Raw genomic sequence first — 16,154 nt, 5'->3', positions numbered from 1 at the left:
CTGACCGGGGAAGCCAGTGCCTGATAGAGGCAGCGGGTGTCTGATGGGGGAGGCAGGTCTCTGATGCAGACAGCCATCAGTTGGACGGGGCGGCAGTGTCTGAAGAGGGAGGCAGATGTCTGACAGGGGAAGCCAGTGCCTGGCGGGGGAGGCCGGTGTCTGACAGGAGTGCCAGGTGTCCCGGGGGGGGGGGGGGGGGGGCGTGGCTGTCGGGGGAGGCAGATGTCTGACGGGGGCGGCTGGTGTCTGAGGAGGGAGGTGCGTGGCTGAGCGGGGCAACAGGTCTCTGATGGGGGTGGCCGGTGCCTGACCGGGGTGGGGGGGGGGGGTGTCTGATGGGGGCAGCCGGTGCCTCGCGGGGGACGCCGGTGTCTGACAGGGGCACCGGGTGTCTGATGGGGGAGACAGGGGTCTGACGGGGGAGGCAGGGGCCTAACAGGAGCGGCCCGTGGCTGTCGGGGGAGGCAGGTGTCTGACGGGGGAGACGGGTCTCTGGTGGGGGTGGCCGGCGTCTGAAGGCGGAGGCAGATGTCGGCATGACGGGGGAAACAGATGTCTGTCCGAAGGGGGCAGCCGGTGCCTGATGGAGGAGGCGGGTCTCTGATGGGGATGACCCGCGTCAGTCGGACGGGGCTCCGGGTGTCTGACGCGGTGGCCGGGTGCCCGCCAGCCGGCGCCCCTCCAGCCGCGACACAGCCAACGCGGACTGCGCCCAAGGACGTGGGCCGGAGTAGGTCCTATCTTCCGCTCACGCTCGCTGGGCAGGCCCTGCGCAGGCGCAGCCTGCCGGGGGCGGGTCCGGCCCCGGAAGTGATCTGACAGCCCGGGTCCGGGCCCCGGAAGTGACGTGTCCAGGAGCGGTGAGTGCGGGCGCTGGCGGGCGTCGGGGCGGCCCAGGGGACGGGGGCGTGGGGACGGCGACGGCGGGCACGCCTTGTGAGAGCGGCCTTGGGTCCCGGGCGCCCCCGTGTCCTTCCGTGCGTGTCTGCGTAACCGCCGGGGACGCACGGCCGCGCGAAAGGGCGCGAGCGCTCACACGTCCTGAGAAACATGTCGGAGCGCGTGTAGACGGAGCGCTGCTGCAAACGCGGCTCCCTGCCCCGCTTTCCCGCGCCGAGCGCTCCCGGTGTGACGGGTGTCTCTGCGGCCCCCGAGCAGGCGTGCTCCCGGGTCCGGGGCGGGCGGCACCGCCACGGCGCCGTCGAGGAGCGAACGTGTGCGGAGACCGTGCAGTCGGGACGCCGACCTGGAGCTGCGACGGTGGAGTTGCTTCTGCCCCTGGACCCAGAGGATTTAGTGGGGAGGGTGCCGCCACCAGAACCAGACGGGAGCGGCCCGCAACCAGCTTCCTCGACGGCAGGGAGAGCAAGTGCCTCCGGGCCGGCTCTGCAAACAGCACGCACGCTCTTAGGTGGTTGTAAGGAATGAATTTTGAAATTTCTGTAGAAGGTTTAGAAGAGGTTCCTGGCAAAGAATAACTTCCGCGCAGCAGTACAACTGAGCTTAACGCTTTATAGAGCGAAGTCATAGTGTCCAAAGGCCCTGCTGCCTCGGTTGGTCGGTAGAGGATCCGACTCTTGATCGGGGGTGGGGCGTTCATACCCCACGTTGGACGGGGAGCCTACTTGAAGGAAAACAATAATAAGTAATTTAAGAAACAAACTGGAGGGACGCCTGGGTGGCTCAGACGGTTGATCGTCCGACTTCGGCTCAGGTCATGATCTCAAGGCTCCTGGGTTTCAGCCCCACGTCGGGCTCTGTGCTGGTAGCTCAGAGCCTGGAGCCTGCTTCAGATTCTGTGTCTCCCTTTCTGTCTCTCCTCCTACCCTGCGGCGTGCACGCTCTCTTTCTCTCTCAAAAGTAAATATTAAAAAAATAATAAAGTGGAGCCCTTGCCATGTGCTGAGTACCTTTCCAGCAATTGTAAAAGCCCCATCCTGTAATCATAACATCCACTGGACTCTGGACCCTGGGTTTCATCACTGTCTGGCCTTTACCTGCTGAACGGGCCCAGTAGACAGATACTGCCAGGAGGAATCTGAGCTCACTTCCTGAGTTCCCACAGTAGAGACCAGCACTCTCCAGAAGGACTCTGTAATAGTGGAAGTGGGATGTCCAGTATGGGGCCCTCTGACCACACGTGGCTGTCAGCACTTGAAATGTGCCTTGTGTAACTGAGGGACAGTATTTTTACATTTTTATTTATTTATTTTAAATGTTGTTTTTGGGAGAGAGAGCAAAGGAGGGGCAGAGACGGGGACAGAAGATCTGAAGCCGGTTCTGTGCCGTCAGCACGGAGCCCGATGCAGGACTTGAACTCACAAAGGGTGAGATCGTGATCTGAGTCAAAGTCGGATGCACAGCTGACCGAGCCACCCAGGTGCCCCGTTTTTAAATTTTTAACTAATTTAAATTGAGTAGCCCCATGTGGTTGGCTCATTGGGCGGTGCAGGGATGGCATTAGAAGGAAAACAGCAAACAGCAGTGTGAAACAAAGTTGAACTTGTTACTTATGGAGGGAAGCCCTGTCACTCAGGCATGCAATCAGCGGGCTTTTCCACCCGGCGCTGGAAGGGCCGGAAGGAGGAAGTAAGCCAAGTAGGCAAGATTCAGAGCGCAGGTCTCTGGCTGGCCCTGTAGCCGACGACCTTCTCTGCCACAGGTCTCCGGGTTTCGTGTCACCGGTGCCCTGTACCTGGTGTCGGCCGGGGCTGGGTGCACGGTACAGCCCTGCAGCGGGCTTTGCCGTGGATGTGCTGGTGGCAATGCTGGAGGACTTGTCCCTTTACCGGTTTCCTCGCTCCGCCGCTGCCGCCTGACCACTCAGACCTCGGGGAAGCCACTTTCCCTCTTCATCTGCCAGTCGGGGGACTGAAAGTACTTTGCTTACAGAGTAGTTGTGAGGCCCAGATAAGGCGATCCCTAAAAATACTCAGCTCAGTATTTTGCAACGCAGTAGACGTCTTGAATGTTGATAGTTACGCTTATTTCTAGGCACTTTTTATGTATGGCGCTACCGTGGATGAGACTGTTTTCTTCATTTTCCAGTTGTTTGCCGCTAGTGTATGAGTACAATTGGTTTTTGTGCGTTAACCTTGTGATCTGCAAACTTGGTTAATCGTTTGATTAATTTTAGTCATTGTTTTATAGGTTTTCCTGGGACTCTCTGTGAACCAATCGTATCTTCTGCGCTGTCACCTCTCTTTTTTTGTTTTGTTTTAATTCTTTATTGCAGCGTTTGAAACACAGTGTTGCGTAGCAGTGGTGAGCATAGCGGCTTTTTCTCCATCGTGGGTAACAGTCCAGTCTTTCTCCATCCCGTGTGATGGCCGCGTGGGCCAGATGCCCTTTGTCAGCTTGGAGATGTACCCTCCCGTTCCTCATTTGCTGCAGCGTTTCCTTTTCCTGATCACAAATGGCTGTTGACTTGGGTCAGGTGTGTGTGATTGCCAGTGGGAAGTGGGGGTGGGGTTGTAACTGCTAATAAAGCCTGTGTTCCAGGAGTCATCCCGCTTGGCCCTGGTGCGCGGTAGACTCAACTGGACCCTGTGTTGTTAGGGATTCTTTGTGTCTGTGTTCATGAGGGATGTTGGACTGTAATTTTCTCTGTAATATGAGGCTTTGGTACTAGAGTTTCACTGGCCTTGTAAAATGAGTTAGGTAGTGATCTCACTTCCTTTTTCTGAGAAAGTTTCTGTAAGATTGCTGTTATGTCTTCCTTGAATGTTCTTTAGAATCTCCCAGTAAAATCGTCTGAGTCTAGAGTCTTTGGGGGGATGTTTCTTATGAGCAGTTTAACTTTTTTTAGTAGACACAGAGCTATTTAGATTTTCTACTTGTTGTATCAGTTGGGTAAGTTGCATTTTTCAAAAATTGTCCATTTCACGTAAGTTGCTGAATTTGCTGGCAAAAACTTGTTCATAGCATTCTCTTACCCTTTTCGTATCTGGACAGTTGGTGCTGAGAACCCCTTTTAAATTCCTGACATTGGGGATCTGCGTTCACTCTTGATCAGTCTGATGAGAGCTTTGTTAGCGCCATGAATCTTTTCAGTGTATCTTTTCAGTGGCTGTGGTGTTTTTCTGTCGTCTGCTAGGGTTTATTTCTACTCTTTATTATTTCCTTCCTTCCACTTTGCACTTTCTGGTTTTTTGATCTTAGCTGGTTTTAGATTGTTCTTCTTTGCCAGGGTGAGCACGCAGAGCCCCGAGGGTCCCCTGAACTGGGCACGTTGTGCTGTCCTTGCCGTTCCTTTCAGAATGGAAGCGTGCCGTATAACTTCCGGGTAATCGGGGTTTCCTTAGTACTGTATGCTTACTGACTTCGGTCTTCTTGTAGCCAGAGAACACACCACACCCTCCGTGGTTTCCATCCTCTTGAATCAATGCTTCAAGCTTTGCGTCCCGTCCGGTGGTCTGTCTAGTGAGTGTTCCAGACGCCTGAAAATAGCGTCTGCTCTGTAGTCGTTGGATGAACTGCTCTGTGCATGTCAGATCGACCCTGTTGATAAGATCGCTCAGATTTTCTGCATCTTCGTCGCTGTTTTCGGTTGTTTGCTTGTTTTCTCTTCAGCTACTTTTTTTTTCTTTTTATCACTTCCTGAGAGAGTGAGAGCAGTATTAAAATTCCCCACGATGGCCGTGCAGCGGTCTGTTTCTCCCTTCAGTTCTTTCAGATTTTGCTTCATGTGTTTTGAAGTTGTCCTTGTGCACATCTGTAGCTGCTCGGTGCCCTTGGGTCACTATCAGATGTCTTCCCTCGCGTCCGGTGATGCTGTTTCTAGACGTCTGTCTTATCTCAGTTACGCGTCTGGTTAGGTCAAACTAAACTCTTCTATTGTTTATTTTCTGTGTGTCCTCTCTGTTTCCGTTAGCCCTGTTCTTCTGAACCGTTGGCGTGTTTTGAAGCGTCCCCTGTCCCTGTCGGTTGGCTCTCGGGCCGTCTCTGTGTTGCGTGTCAGCGGCGGCTCTGGGGGACACGGTGCACATGCCCAGCCTGTCCTCGCCTGCTCGGCGCTGAGGCTGGTGCGGGCCTCTGGCCCCCCACGGTCCCTTTCATCTCCCCGCGATCTGACGCTGTCAGGTGTAGGACCTTTGCCTGCATTGAAAACCCACTGGACGGCGTTATAAATAAGTCTTGCTTGCTGTGATCTTACGTGTCTAATCTTACCAGGAAAATTGGCAGTGCTTGTAACTCATTTACCTTTTCTGTTGCTGCCTCCCGTTGCTGAAGATCTGGGTGTCCCTCTGGTGCCGTTTTCCTTCACCTCAGGAACTCTCGAGCATCTCTTGTAGAGATGCTTTTTCACCGTCTGAGACCGTCTCGTTTCATCTCCCCTCCTGAAGGGCGTTCTTGCTGGGCCTGTGATGCTGGGCGGACAGCCCTTGTCTTAAAGATAGCACTCCAGGATGGCTTAACGAGGTGTGGGACCCTGGCTCTGGCCCTGGAAAAGAGAAAGAGCTGTTGGTGGAAAAACCGGTGCCCTCCGAATGCCACCTGGAGTTTAACCCAAGTTGGGTTTTTAGTTTTGGCAAACGTATCCCGGTCACGTAAGACGCTAACGTTAGGGGAGACCGGCCAAGAGGTATATGGGAATATCTTTCACCTTTTTTTTTTGTAAGTCTAAAATCATTTCCAAATAAACGTTTCTTGTAAAAACAGTATGCACTTACAGAAAGGTAACAGGAGGGTATCCCCGGGGCGGGGGGGTTGGGGCTCAGCCCAGCATGGGGGGTGGAGGAGGGGAGGGTTTGGCTGCTATGAGGACTGAGCCAGTGACAAACATGTCCAGGACGCTGGAAGCGGGGACCTGGCGGTCAGAGAATGGAGTTGTCGAGACAGAGAGAGGAAATGAGCGTGCGTCCTGCGGTGTGCAATTGGGCACGTAGGTGTGAATTCCTGGATTTGGACAGACGCTGCTCGCTAGCTGTGGGTGGACAGGCGTAGCAGTGATGACAGGTGGGTGTGTGGGTGTGCGTACCTTTGTCTGCCCTCCGGGTCCCCCCTGAGAGCCCGCAAGCTGCGAAACCCCAGCCTGCCCAGCGGGCACAGGGGCTTCTGAATCCCATTCTCCACTCACAGCAACTGGGGCTTCTTGAGTAAAGGCTGATCTCAGGGTCGTCTGGGGAGAATACGAAGTGAGCCCAGAACGTTTTGTACCCGGAAGCAGGGAAGGCCTCAAAGATGGATGGGCCGCCACTGGCCAAATTGGGGACCGTTTGAACATGATAGATAGATATGTAGATAGGTAAATAAATACGTAAATAAATCATAAATAAGTAAACGCATGCATATCCAAGCGTAGCTCACTAAAACAGAAAAGCACGAGCCCACGACGGTGAATAAATGGGGAGCTAATGACGAGGGGGAAGCCGGCAGGGACCCCAGAGGGGTCAGATGCTCAGAGTGCATCAGGAAAGGACCAAGGAGACCCAGCCCTCTGCGGGGCTTGTGTGGCATTCTTGTCACGAGGGGAGGGGACGTCAGTCAGACGGGGGACACACACCTGCTGCAGGACACCTGGCCCGTGGCCTCGAAGCGTCACTGGCACGAGAGCCAAGGCGAGGCTGAGGAGCGTCCCAGGCTAGGGAGGCTGAAGGGAGGGCCGTGCGTGTGGCTGGCGGCCTGCTCGCGGGGGACGCCGGCTCCACGGGGGGCATGCGTGGGGTGATCCGGGGTGTGGGGCGTCAGCTCGGCAGCTTCCCCGCAGGCGATTCAGGAAGGAAAGGGTCCTTCACCCCCGACTCTGCCTTTTCCATGACTGTGACAGTTTCCAAATGAGAAGCAAAACTTCAGTGCCTTGCTAGGAGAAGAATTCCTACAAAGAATGTATCCCTTCCCTGCGGAGCCCGAATGTGGAGCTGGAGGCTCACGGGAGGGGCTTCTAAGGTCCAAGCAGATTCTGTCTCTTCTCCTGCTGTGTTACACACTTGGTGGCTTTCTAATTTTTTTTTTTTAATATTTAGTTTTGAGACAGTGAACAGGGGAGGGGCAGAGAGAGAGGAAGACACAGAATCCCAAGCAGGCTCCAGGCTCTGAGCTGTCAGCACAGAGCCCGACGCGGGGCTAGAACCCACGAGCTGTGAGATCATGACCTGAGCCGAAGTCGGATGCTTAACCGACTGAGCCCCCCAGGCGCCCCTCTAATTATATTTTAAACATTACGTGTACGTTTCTTTTCCTATTTGCATATATATTTCATACTTAGAAACGGGAGGAAAGCTTTCTGAGTTTTCTTTTACGTGGCACACGCGTGCCCACGCATCAGAGACGTCTGAGAGTGGGTGGCTTTCAGGCCCTCACAGCAAAGGGAGAAGGGGCTGTCACCCCTAGAGGGCCAGGTCCCAGGCTGCCTCACATGTGGCCTTGGCACCTACAGATGTGTGGGCACTGGTAAGGGTGTGAGCAGCCCCCAGTTAGGGACAGGTGGCTCACACTGAGCACGCACGTGGGCGGCCTGTTCACGGGGATGAACTCGGCCTGTCCTGCCAGCCCCGTCCCATTGACAGATGCACAGAGTGAGGCCGCACAGGGAAGAGTGCTTCCGGGTCCACACTGGGGACAAGGGGCAGAGGGGACATTTGCTTCCAGTCTGGGGGCATAACCACCGCGCTCCATAGCCCGTATTCTCACTGGTCCAGTTTGGCTATTTTTGAACTGCACAGGATAACCCACTAATATTTGAGTAATTGAGTGTTTTATTATATTTTTTAATATTTATTTTGAGAGGGTGCACACACAAGTGGGGAAGGGGCAGGAAGAGAGAATCCCAAGCAGACCCCGTGCTGACGTAGGGCTTGATCCCACAAACCGTGACGCCGTGACCTGAGCTGAAATCAACTGACTGAGCCACCCAGGCACCCCTGGGTGTTTTAAGAACTTTTTATTTGAGGCTCAGGTTTTCTTCTTAATGTTCTCACTGAGCAGATATTTGATAACCTGTAGAGGAGTGCATCCAGTGCTGCGGGGGGTTTAACGATTTAAATCCTTTGTACACACATCTTGCTCCCAAGTAAGACAGAGGCTGAAAAGGGCAGGTGACCCTTCCTGGCTCGGAGCTGAGAGTGGTGATGGAAGACTGTCCTGTTAGCGAGTTTGTTTACGTGTTTCAAAACCACACGTGGAGATACTGCTGTGCACAGGCCTTTTCTTTAGTTTCAGTTTGCAGGGTTGTGGGTTTTTTTTTTTTTTTTTTTTTTTTTAGTTTATTTATTTTGAGAGAGAGAGTCCCAAGCAGGCTCCGCTCTGTCCGCACAGAACCCGACTTGGGGCTCCATCCCACAACTATGAGGTCATGACCGAAATCAAGAGTCAGATGCTTAACCGACTGAGCCACCCGGGCGCCCCTCGGTTTGCAGGTTTAAACCAGGCGTCTGATTTTGCCAATTTGATTTTTGTTAAGGAGCCATGGTGCCTTCGAGGCTTCTCTCAGTAGGACCGCGGACCGTGTTTGGGGGCGTGGGGCGCTGGACTCGGGTCGCGCCCGGCCAGCTCCCGTGGCACGCTCCCCCCAGGCTGCTCTCGGCCAGCTGTGCGGACCTCTCCAAGCACCAGGAGCCCCCCGGAAAGAAACCGCTCTCCGAGAAGAAGCTGGTGAGATTTCTGACCTTGAAGGAGGTTGCCTGCAGTTCCCTCTCAGAAGCAAGGCACACTGTTTTGAGATCTCATTTTCCTGTTCATTCATTCTGATGTGTGTGATGCTACACATGTGGCATCTTGAACACGATGAGATGGAAAGAAGGTCTGTGTGTGCCGGGTCCTGTGCTCGTGGAAACTACAAAGAGCGGGGACAGCGCGTGGGTGCTGCCGGAGCGCCGTGCTCCTTCCCTGCAGCCGGGAGGGAGGGTGCACACTAACGGGAGGGGCAGAGAGAGGGAGAGAGAATTCCAGGCAGGCCAGCACGGAGCCCGACGTGGGGCTCAAACTCCCCCACCGTGAGCTCAATACCTGAGCCGAAGTCGAGAGTCGGACGCTCCACAGACTGGGCCCCCAGGCGCCCCTGGGACGTGTGTACTAGGTACGTTCTTAAGTATGTACGAGTAGTTCTTCATTTAAAACATCTGTGGGGGGAAGGGGCATGCCTTTAGCTTTATACTTCTTTAAGCCTTACCTGGTTTTTGTTCTAAATTCACCAAGACCTACTAAGAACGTGAATGACCTTTGATTAAATTTAAGAAGATAGGTGCTTACGGCCCACTTTGTTTCCTCCTAAAGGGGTGTGAGCAGATAAGCATCACCTGGGCCAACAGTGTTTTCTGTGGACAACTTACCACGTACCTCAGCTTTGCATGGTCGTAGCTGAATGTACAAATTGAATCTAAGTTTTATTTTCCCTGGAATGTTCATCAGTTGTGCTTTTTTCCCATCACGTTGATCTTGATTATGTTGGCCTACAGCAAAGTTTTTGAAATAGTAATTCGTGGTTTTTCCACGTGGTGGTGCCAGAGAATCTTAAAATACTTGGGTATTAAAAAAAAAAAAAATCTGCTTATGCCGTAGCGGACAGAAATGCAGATGCCCTGGGTCCTGGTGGAGGGGCCTTGTGGGTGGCCGCGTCCACCCGCACACGCGTGCAGGAGGGCGGCGGGTTCCCCGCTAGCGGGACACCGGCGCTGTGCCCCGGCACCTTGGAGAGCTGGCCAGGATGAGCTAATGTTTATCAAATGTGAACCTAGTCAGTTAGTTCTAGTTCTTCTCCTAGATTGTGCCTCCCTTAGGGGCCTAGAGCAACACTTACTCTCAGGTCAGGAGTTCTGTTTGTATTGCTACATTTAAACCTAAGCCCTCTTCAGGGGCGCCTGGGTGGCTCAGTCCGTCAAGTGTCCGACATCAGCTCACGCCATGATCTTGCAGTCCTTGAGTTCGAGCCCCGCGTCGGGCTCTGTGCTGACAGCCTGGAACCTGCTTCAGATTCTGTGTCTCCCTCTCTCTCTTTCTCCCCCACTCGTACTCTGTCTCTGTTTCTCTCTCTCTCTCTCTCAAAAATAAAGATTTTTTTTTTAAATTAAAAAATAAATAAACATAAGCCCTTTTCAGTTGGGCTGCAGAAAACATTCTTTCTTTAAAGTTAGAAGCCTGGTAGTCCACCAAGGACTCTCGCATTCATTATGGTGTCTTTCCATTAGTAAAGACCTGTTATTTCAGTAACGTATTTCTATTTGAGAAAACATGGAAAGGTGCTTTGTTTAAGGAATGTTCTCTAAACAACTCTCATTTTCTTTAGTTTGGGAATGTTGACTTCGTTATCCAACTGAGTTCCGTGCTGACCACTTCTTACATGTGCCTTGTTGACTGACGTGGGCCTACAAGTAGTAGGGGCTCGTGGGAACCTTTTCCTATTTTTGCACTGGAGGCGAGATTAGTAACCTTAGCGTCATTTACCTCTAGTCTTAAAACCTGTCATAGATACAAAAGGCACGTTCCACGTGGCTGCCTGGGCCCTCGCGAGGATCGTGGAGGGAGTAACGGGTGGGCTCGCTGTGCTCTCCGCAGAAGAGGCATTTTGTGGACCATCGCCGAGTGCTCATCCGAGGGGGCTGTGGAGGCGACGGGGTGAGCTGTTTCCACAGTGAGCCCCGGAAGGAGTTCGGAGGCCCCGACGGTGGTGATGGAGGTGACGGTGGCCATGTCATCCTGAAAGGCACGTGTCCCCAGGGGCCGTGTGGGAAGGATCGGGGTGTCTGCTCCTCTTTGGGGTGGAGCGTCTCCAGCTTCTTACCCGCATGGGAATTTGAATTCAAATGTTGACGTATGGACATCATTTTTATTAAATTATATGTGTGTTCGTACTTAACGCCCCTGAACCAACTTCAGTGGTGGGTTTTTCTAAATTTGAGGAGTACAAAGTGCGTTTACTCTCAGGGAGTGTAACGTTCTAGTCCAGCACGTAACAACAGGGTCGGTGTTGTTGTCTCGGTACGTGCCGGGAGGCTGTGGACTACGTTGACCACATTGTGGGGCTTGAGCTCATGAACCCTTAAGATCGTGACCTGAGCCGATACCAAGGGTCAGACACTTAACTGACGGAGCCGCTCAGGCAAACCCGAAAGTGGAACTATTTTTACATTGATGATGGTATTATAGGTGATTTTGAATTTTCAGAAATTGTATTTTTTTGAAAGGAAGTGAGAATTTAGCTTTTTATTTTTATTTTTTTTTTTATTTTTTTTTCAACGTTTTTTATTTATTTTTGGGACAGAGAGAGACAGAGCAGGAATGGGGGAGGGGCAGAGAGAGAGGGAGACACAGAATCGGAAACAGGCTCCAGGCTCTGAGCCATCAGCCCAGAGCCCGACGCGGGGCCCGAACCCACGGACCGCGAGATCGTGACCTGGCTGAAGTCGGACGCTTAACCGACTGCGCCACCCAGGCGCCCCAGAATTTAGCTTTTTAAAATGTCACATTGCGGGGCGCCTGGGTGGCTCAGTCGGTTGGGCGTCCAACTTCGGCCCAGGTCATGATCTCACGGTTCGTGAGTTCAAGCCCTACATCGGGTTCTGTGCTGACAGCTCAGAGCCTGGAGCCTGCTTCCGATTCTGTGTCTCCGTCTCTCTCTGCCCCTCCCCTGCTCGTACTCTGTCTCTCAAAAAGAAAGAAATGTTTAAAAAAAAAATTAAAATATCCCATTGCTCGCTCGGTAACTTGTGCCATGACTTCATTCCATGTTTCCGTGCGCGAGCATTCTTAATGTCCTTAAACCCAACCAGAGGAAGTGGACAGTGTGCAGAGGATTCTGCTTTTAAGCCAACAATGGTGAAGGTCGTTGCTCTGACTTGTAGCTGACCAGCAAGTCAAGTCGCTGTCCTCTGTGTTGTCGCGGTACCAGGGTTTCCACGGGCAAGCCGGCGGCCGGAAGAACTGCTCCGGGCGAGGCGGCGCTGTCCTCTACATCCGGGTAAGCCTGTCGTGGCCTCGGGGGGTGCCTCACAGGGGTCCCCTTGGCTCCGACACACAGCTGCCCGAGACTGAGACTTGGTCCTAATTTTATCCCACACGTGTGTATGACCCGTTCTCAAAAATCACAAAATAATTGTATTTAAAAAGTGGGACTCCAGGGGCGCCTGGGTGGCTCAGTCGGTTGAGCGGCCGACTTCGGCTCAGGTCATGGTCTCACAGTCCATGAGTTCGAGCCCCGCGTCGGGCTCTGTGCTAACAGCTCGGAGCCTGGAGCCTGTTTCGGATTCTGTGTCTCCCTCTCTCTGACCCTCCCCCGTTCATGCTCTGTCTCTTTCTGTCTCAAAAATAAATAAACGTTAAAAAAATTTTTTTTTTTTTTTTTTTTTTTTTTTTTTTTTTAAATAAAAAGCGGGACTCCAGGGGTCCGCTCTTCCTCTGTCCTGACCCTCTCAGGCCATCTCTCTCTCAGATTATCCAAGTGTTTTCCGGACGCTTCCATCCACCCTAATGTTTTAGAAACACTGAAGGAGCCATCTGAATGCCGTGCAGGGATTATGACAGCCCCATAAAGTCCCTGTGAAGGTCGGGACCTTTCTCTTGGTGCTTCATAGCTCTGTGAAGGGCGACCTAGTGGTGCTCCCTCCTCTGCTACACCCCCCTCTTCTAGACACAGACAGGTGCATGGGGTCTGGTCCACTCACGTGTCTGCCCTCCAGCCCCGCAAGTGCTTCGTTATTTTCAGGTCCCTGTGGGCACCTTAGTGAAGGAGGGCAGTGAAGTCGTGGCTGACCTGTCCTGCCCGGGCGCGGAGTACGTCGCCGCTCGGGGAGGTGCGGGAGGAAAAGGCAACCGCTTTTTCCTGGCCAATGACAGCCGTGCACCGGTGACCTGTACCCCCGGCCAGCCCGGTCAGGAACGTGTCCTCTTCCTGGAGCTCAAGACGGTGGCCCACGCCGGGATGGTGAGTATCGTGTGGGGCCCCAGGCGGGAGGAGGGGGTGTGGGCACTGCCGACCGATAGACGCTCTGTCCCCGGTGCTGCCACAGGCGCCCCGCGGTGACACCCCATCTCTGCCTCTCTTCCAGGTTGGGTTCCCCAATGCCGGGAAGTCCTCGCTTCTCCGGGCCATTTCGAACGCGAGGCCTGCCGTGGCGTCCTACCCGTTCACCACCTTAAAGCCCCACGTTGGGATTGTTCGCTGTGACGATCACCAACAGATAGCAGGTGGAACTTCATAGTCCTCTCCGAGGTTGGGTGTAGACAGTGTCCTGCGGAGCTGTGCTTCTGTCGGCCTTCAGAGCCGCCCCCCCAGATGCGGCCTTGCTGCATGCAGCCCCTGTCGAAGTGCGCTCGGGAGTCGTGTGCTCCTTTCGGGCCCGAGGAAGGCCTGCTTCCCCCCTCGGCACTTGTCGCGGAGGTGACACGTGACCTCAGAGCTTTCCCCGTGCCATTCCGAGGGAAGAAAACTTTTTCCCCGGGAGGGAAGGTGCCCGTTAAACGCAGTGAGCCTGCCGCTCACGTTACTCGCATAGCACTTTGCATCTGCAGAGTGCTCTATAATAATCTCTGTCAGCAATCCAGTTCCTGACAGTTTACAGGAGGCCGTTTTCCCCTTTTCTGAATCATTTTTACAGCCAGAGGCTGGCGTGTGTTCACTGTTCCTTACCGGGCGCCCCCCCCCCCGCCCCCCGCCAGCCTGTCCCCGCATACCTCAGCCTCTGGCAGCTCAGAGCCACAGTGCCCGGGACGGCAGCCGGCCCGATGGGTCGCTCCGGCGGGAAATCCGGCGGCATCCGTGTCCGGGGTTCCGGAGGCAGCCCCCCTGCTCTGTCTCCCCCTGCAGTGGCGGACATCCCGGGCATCATCCGGGGCGCGCACCGGAACAGGGGCCTGGGGAGCGCCTTCCTCAGGCACATCGAGCGCTGCCGCTTCCTCCTGTTCGTGGTGGATCTCTCGGAGCCAGAGCCGTGGACTCAGCTTGAGGACCTGAAGTGGGAGCTGGAGCAGCACGAGGCCGGCCTGTCCCGGCGACCCCACGTGGTCGTGGCAAATAAGGTCGACCTCCCCGAGGCCAGGGCTGCCGTGCCCCGGCTGCGGGCGCGCCTGGGCCCGAGCGCCGTCGCCCTGTCGGCGGCCACCGGGGAGAACGTGGAGGCGCTGCTGCTGCGTCTGCAGGAGCTCTACCGCCAGCACGTGGCCACCGAGCTGCAGCGCGGCCGCCAGCCGCTCAGGTGGTAGGCGCCCCCCCATCCCCCCCGCTCGGCGCGGAGACGAGAGTCGCTTGCGAAGAATCGGCAGCGTTGGTGCCGCGCCCTCCGGGGCTCCCCCTCCGGCAGACTCTGCGCCTCCCGTACCCGCCGGCGGGCGGAGGGGGTCTCGTGCGTGTCGCTCGGCGCCCCCATCGGCGAGGACCCCGTGGCCGTCACATGCGGCCGAGCGGCCCGAACTTGGATGAGCCGAGCGGAAAACCGCGCCCCGGGCCCGAGCGGGAGGCGCGGGCCCAGGAGCCCCCACACCGGAACCGTCAGTGCCGGCAGCCGCCCCCGAGGCCCGCATGCCCTAGGAGGGGACAGGAGGGCGCGGGGACCGGGTGCGCCCGCAGGCGCGAGGCTCTTCTGGAATGCCCCCGTCTGAGAGCAGCAGGAAGGGCGACGCCTCCCCGGTTGTTCCCAGATGGAGCTGTGCTGCGCGGAGCCGCTTGCGTCACGACTGAATGCACCCAATATCCGACCCGGGGACGCGGCTGGCTCCCGGCCGCGTGCGGCTTATTAACTCAGGGCGCAGACTTGTGTTCCTCCCCAGATAAAGTCTGACGCTTGGGGCACGGCCCTGAGGACCCTTTAGGGACAAAGTGGATGGGGAGCAGGGGGCCCTGGATCCTGTGGGGACTAGCCACGGGGGTCCCCGCCGCCGGCTGCTGGGCCTGGGGGGGCTGGGTGCCGGGCGCCCCCTCAGATGATAAACTTGACCTGAGCCCTCAGGAGCAGCTCCGTTCCGAACTTCCGTCACATCGTCACATCTGCGCTGGAACCAGAGTCCCTTGCCTGCAGCTTTATTTTAATGTCTGATAATTTCCGAGGTCCTTGTGTTCTGGAAACACAGATGGGTTTTGCGATCTCTTTGCTCTCTCTGGGGCCACCACAAAGGCTTTCGTAGAGCGGCATTAATTATCGTGGCCTTTCATCTCTGGCTGGGCCCCGGCACGCGGTACTCTGCACAGGGGCGACACTGGCTGCCTCCCCGCGTCTGCCCTGCTCTCGGCCGGGCCCCCGGCAACCTCAGGGCCTGACCCAGAAGACGCTCTAATAAATATTTATGGAACGAAGAAAGGAATGGTGTCTAATGTTAGGTACATTTAAGTTTCTTTTAGTTTGAAAATATCTTGAGGGGCGCCTGGGTGGCTCAATGGGTTTGAGCATCTGACTTGATCTCGGCTCAGGTCACGATCTCACAGTCACGAGATCGAGCCCAGCATCGGGCTCTGCATTGACAGCAAGGAGCCTGCTCGAGGTTCTCTCTCCTTCTGTCTCTGCCCCTCCCCTTTCCGTGTGCGCACACTCTCAAAATAAATGGACGTTTAAGAAAAATATATCTTGTAAAGGCACGTGGTTGGCGGGAGGACTCGCTGAGTGGCCAAGGCCCCAGTGCCATCCCCCTCCCGTCCCAGCCCCACACCGGGGCCACCTCTCATGATTGTGGATAGGGGAGATGCGTGCCGTCCGGGACCTACACAAGGCGTCCAGCCCTCTGTGTGGCCCATCCTTTCCTTGGAGCTGACCTCTGCTTTGGGCCACTTGCCCTTGTCTGTCCTAACTAACCCCTGTCCCTCCCTGTCGGTTCTTTCCCAGATGCTCTAGCCCCCGGTCCCCCTCTGCCCTGAGGATTCCCTCTCCCGTGTTCTCCGCCTGCGGTTCCCATGTGGCCTGTGCAGGCTGCCCCCCAGGCTCTGCCCCTTGCTTCAGTCCCTCCCGTCGAGGTGGCTGTCACTTGGTTCCTCATGGCCTTTCTGGAAGTGGCTGTGACGACGGGGGCCTGAGCCTCAGGATGCTGTGCTCCCCAAATCCGCTCACTTTTGCCCCTAAGGCCTGGCACCCCCACTTCCAGAGCGCCTGCACCCACTTGCTCCAAAGAACATATCTCCAGGCCCCGGCATGGCTCCTGAGGGTGCCTTCAGCACCCCTGCCCTCAGCTCTGTCCCCACCTGACCCCAAGAGGTGGCCCTGCTCTGCTGGCCTCTGGGGAAGCTGGCTGCCCTCCCT

At 55.6% G+C, this 16,154-nt stretch overlaps 1 protein-coding gene across 3 annotated transcripts; it reads left to right on the top strand.

Moving 5' to 3' along the window:
• The first annotated feature begins 510 nt into the window (after positions 1–510).
• MTG2 (mitochondrial ribosome associated GTPase 2) lies at positions 511–15,220 on the top strand. Of its 3 annotated transcripts, none has more exons than XM_011280782.4 (7): positions 511–860; positions 8,402–8,592; positions 10,492–10,639; positions 11,778–11,893; positions 12,638–12,856; positions 12,981–13,119; positions 13,739–15,220. In XM_011280782.4, exons 2-7 carry the CDS (start codon positions 8,407–8,409, stop codon positions 14,131–14,133), a joined length of 1,203 nt encoding a protein of 400 aa, XP_011279084.1. In that variant the 5' UTR covers positions 511–860; positions 8,402–8,406; the 3' UTR covers positions 14,134–15,220. The 3 variants fall into 3 exon arrangements, with proteins under 3 accessions (XP_011279084.1, XP_011279085.1, XP_011279083.1); XM_011280783.4 differs by lacking the exon at positions 511–860 and adding an exon at positions 1,284–1,411; XM_011280781.4 differs by lacking the exon at positions 511–860 and adding an exon at positions 1,287–1,417.
• Positions 15,221–16,154: the final 934 nt, after the last annotated feature.

This window comes from Felis catus, chromosome A3 (genome assembly GCF_018350175.1).
Source record: "Felis catus isolate Fca126 chromosome A3, F.catus_Fca126_mat1.0, whole genome shotgun sequence".
In the NCBI taxonomy this organism is placed as follows: domain Eukaryota; kingdom Metazoa; phylum Chordata; class Mammalia; order Carnivora; family Felidae; genus Felis; species Felis catus.
Note: the sequence above shows the minus strand (reverse complement) of the source record. Positions and strands in the feature narration are given on the sequence as shown.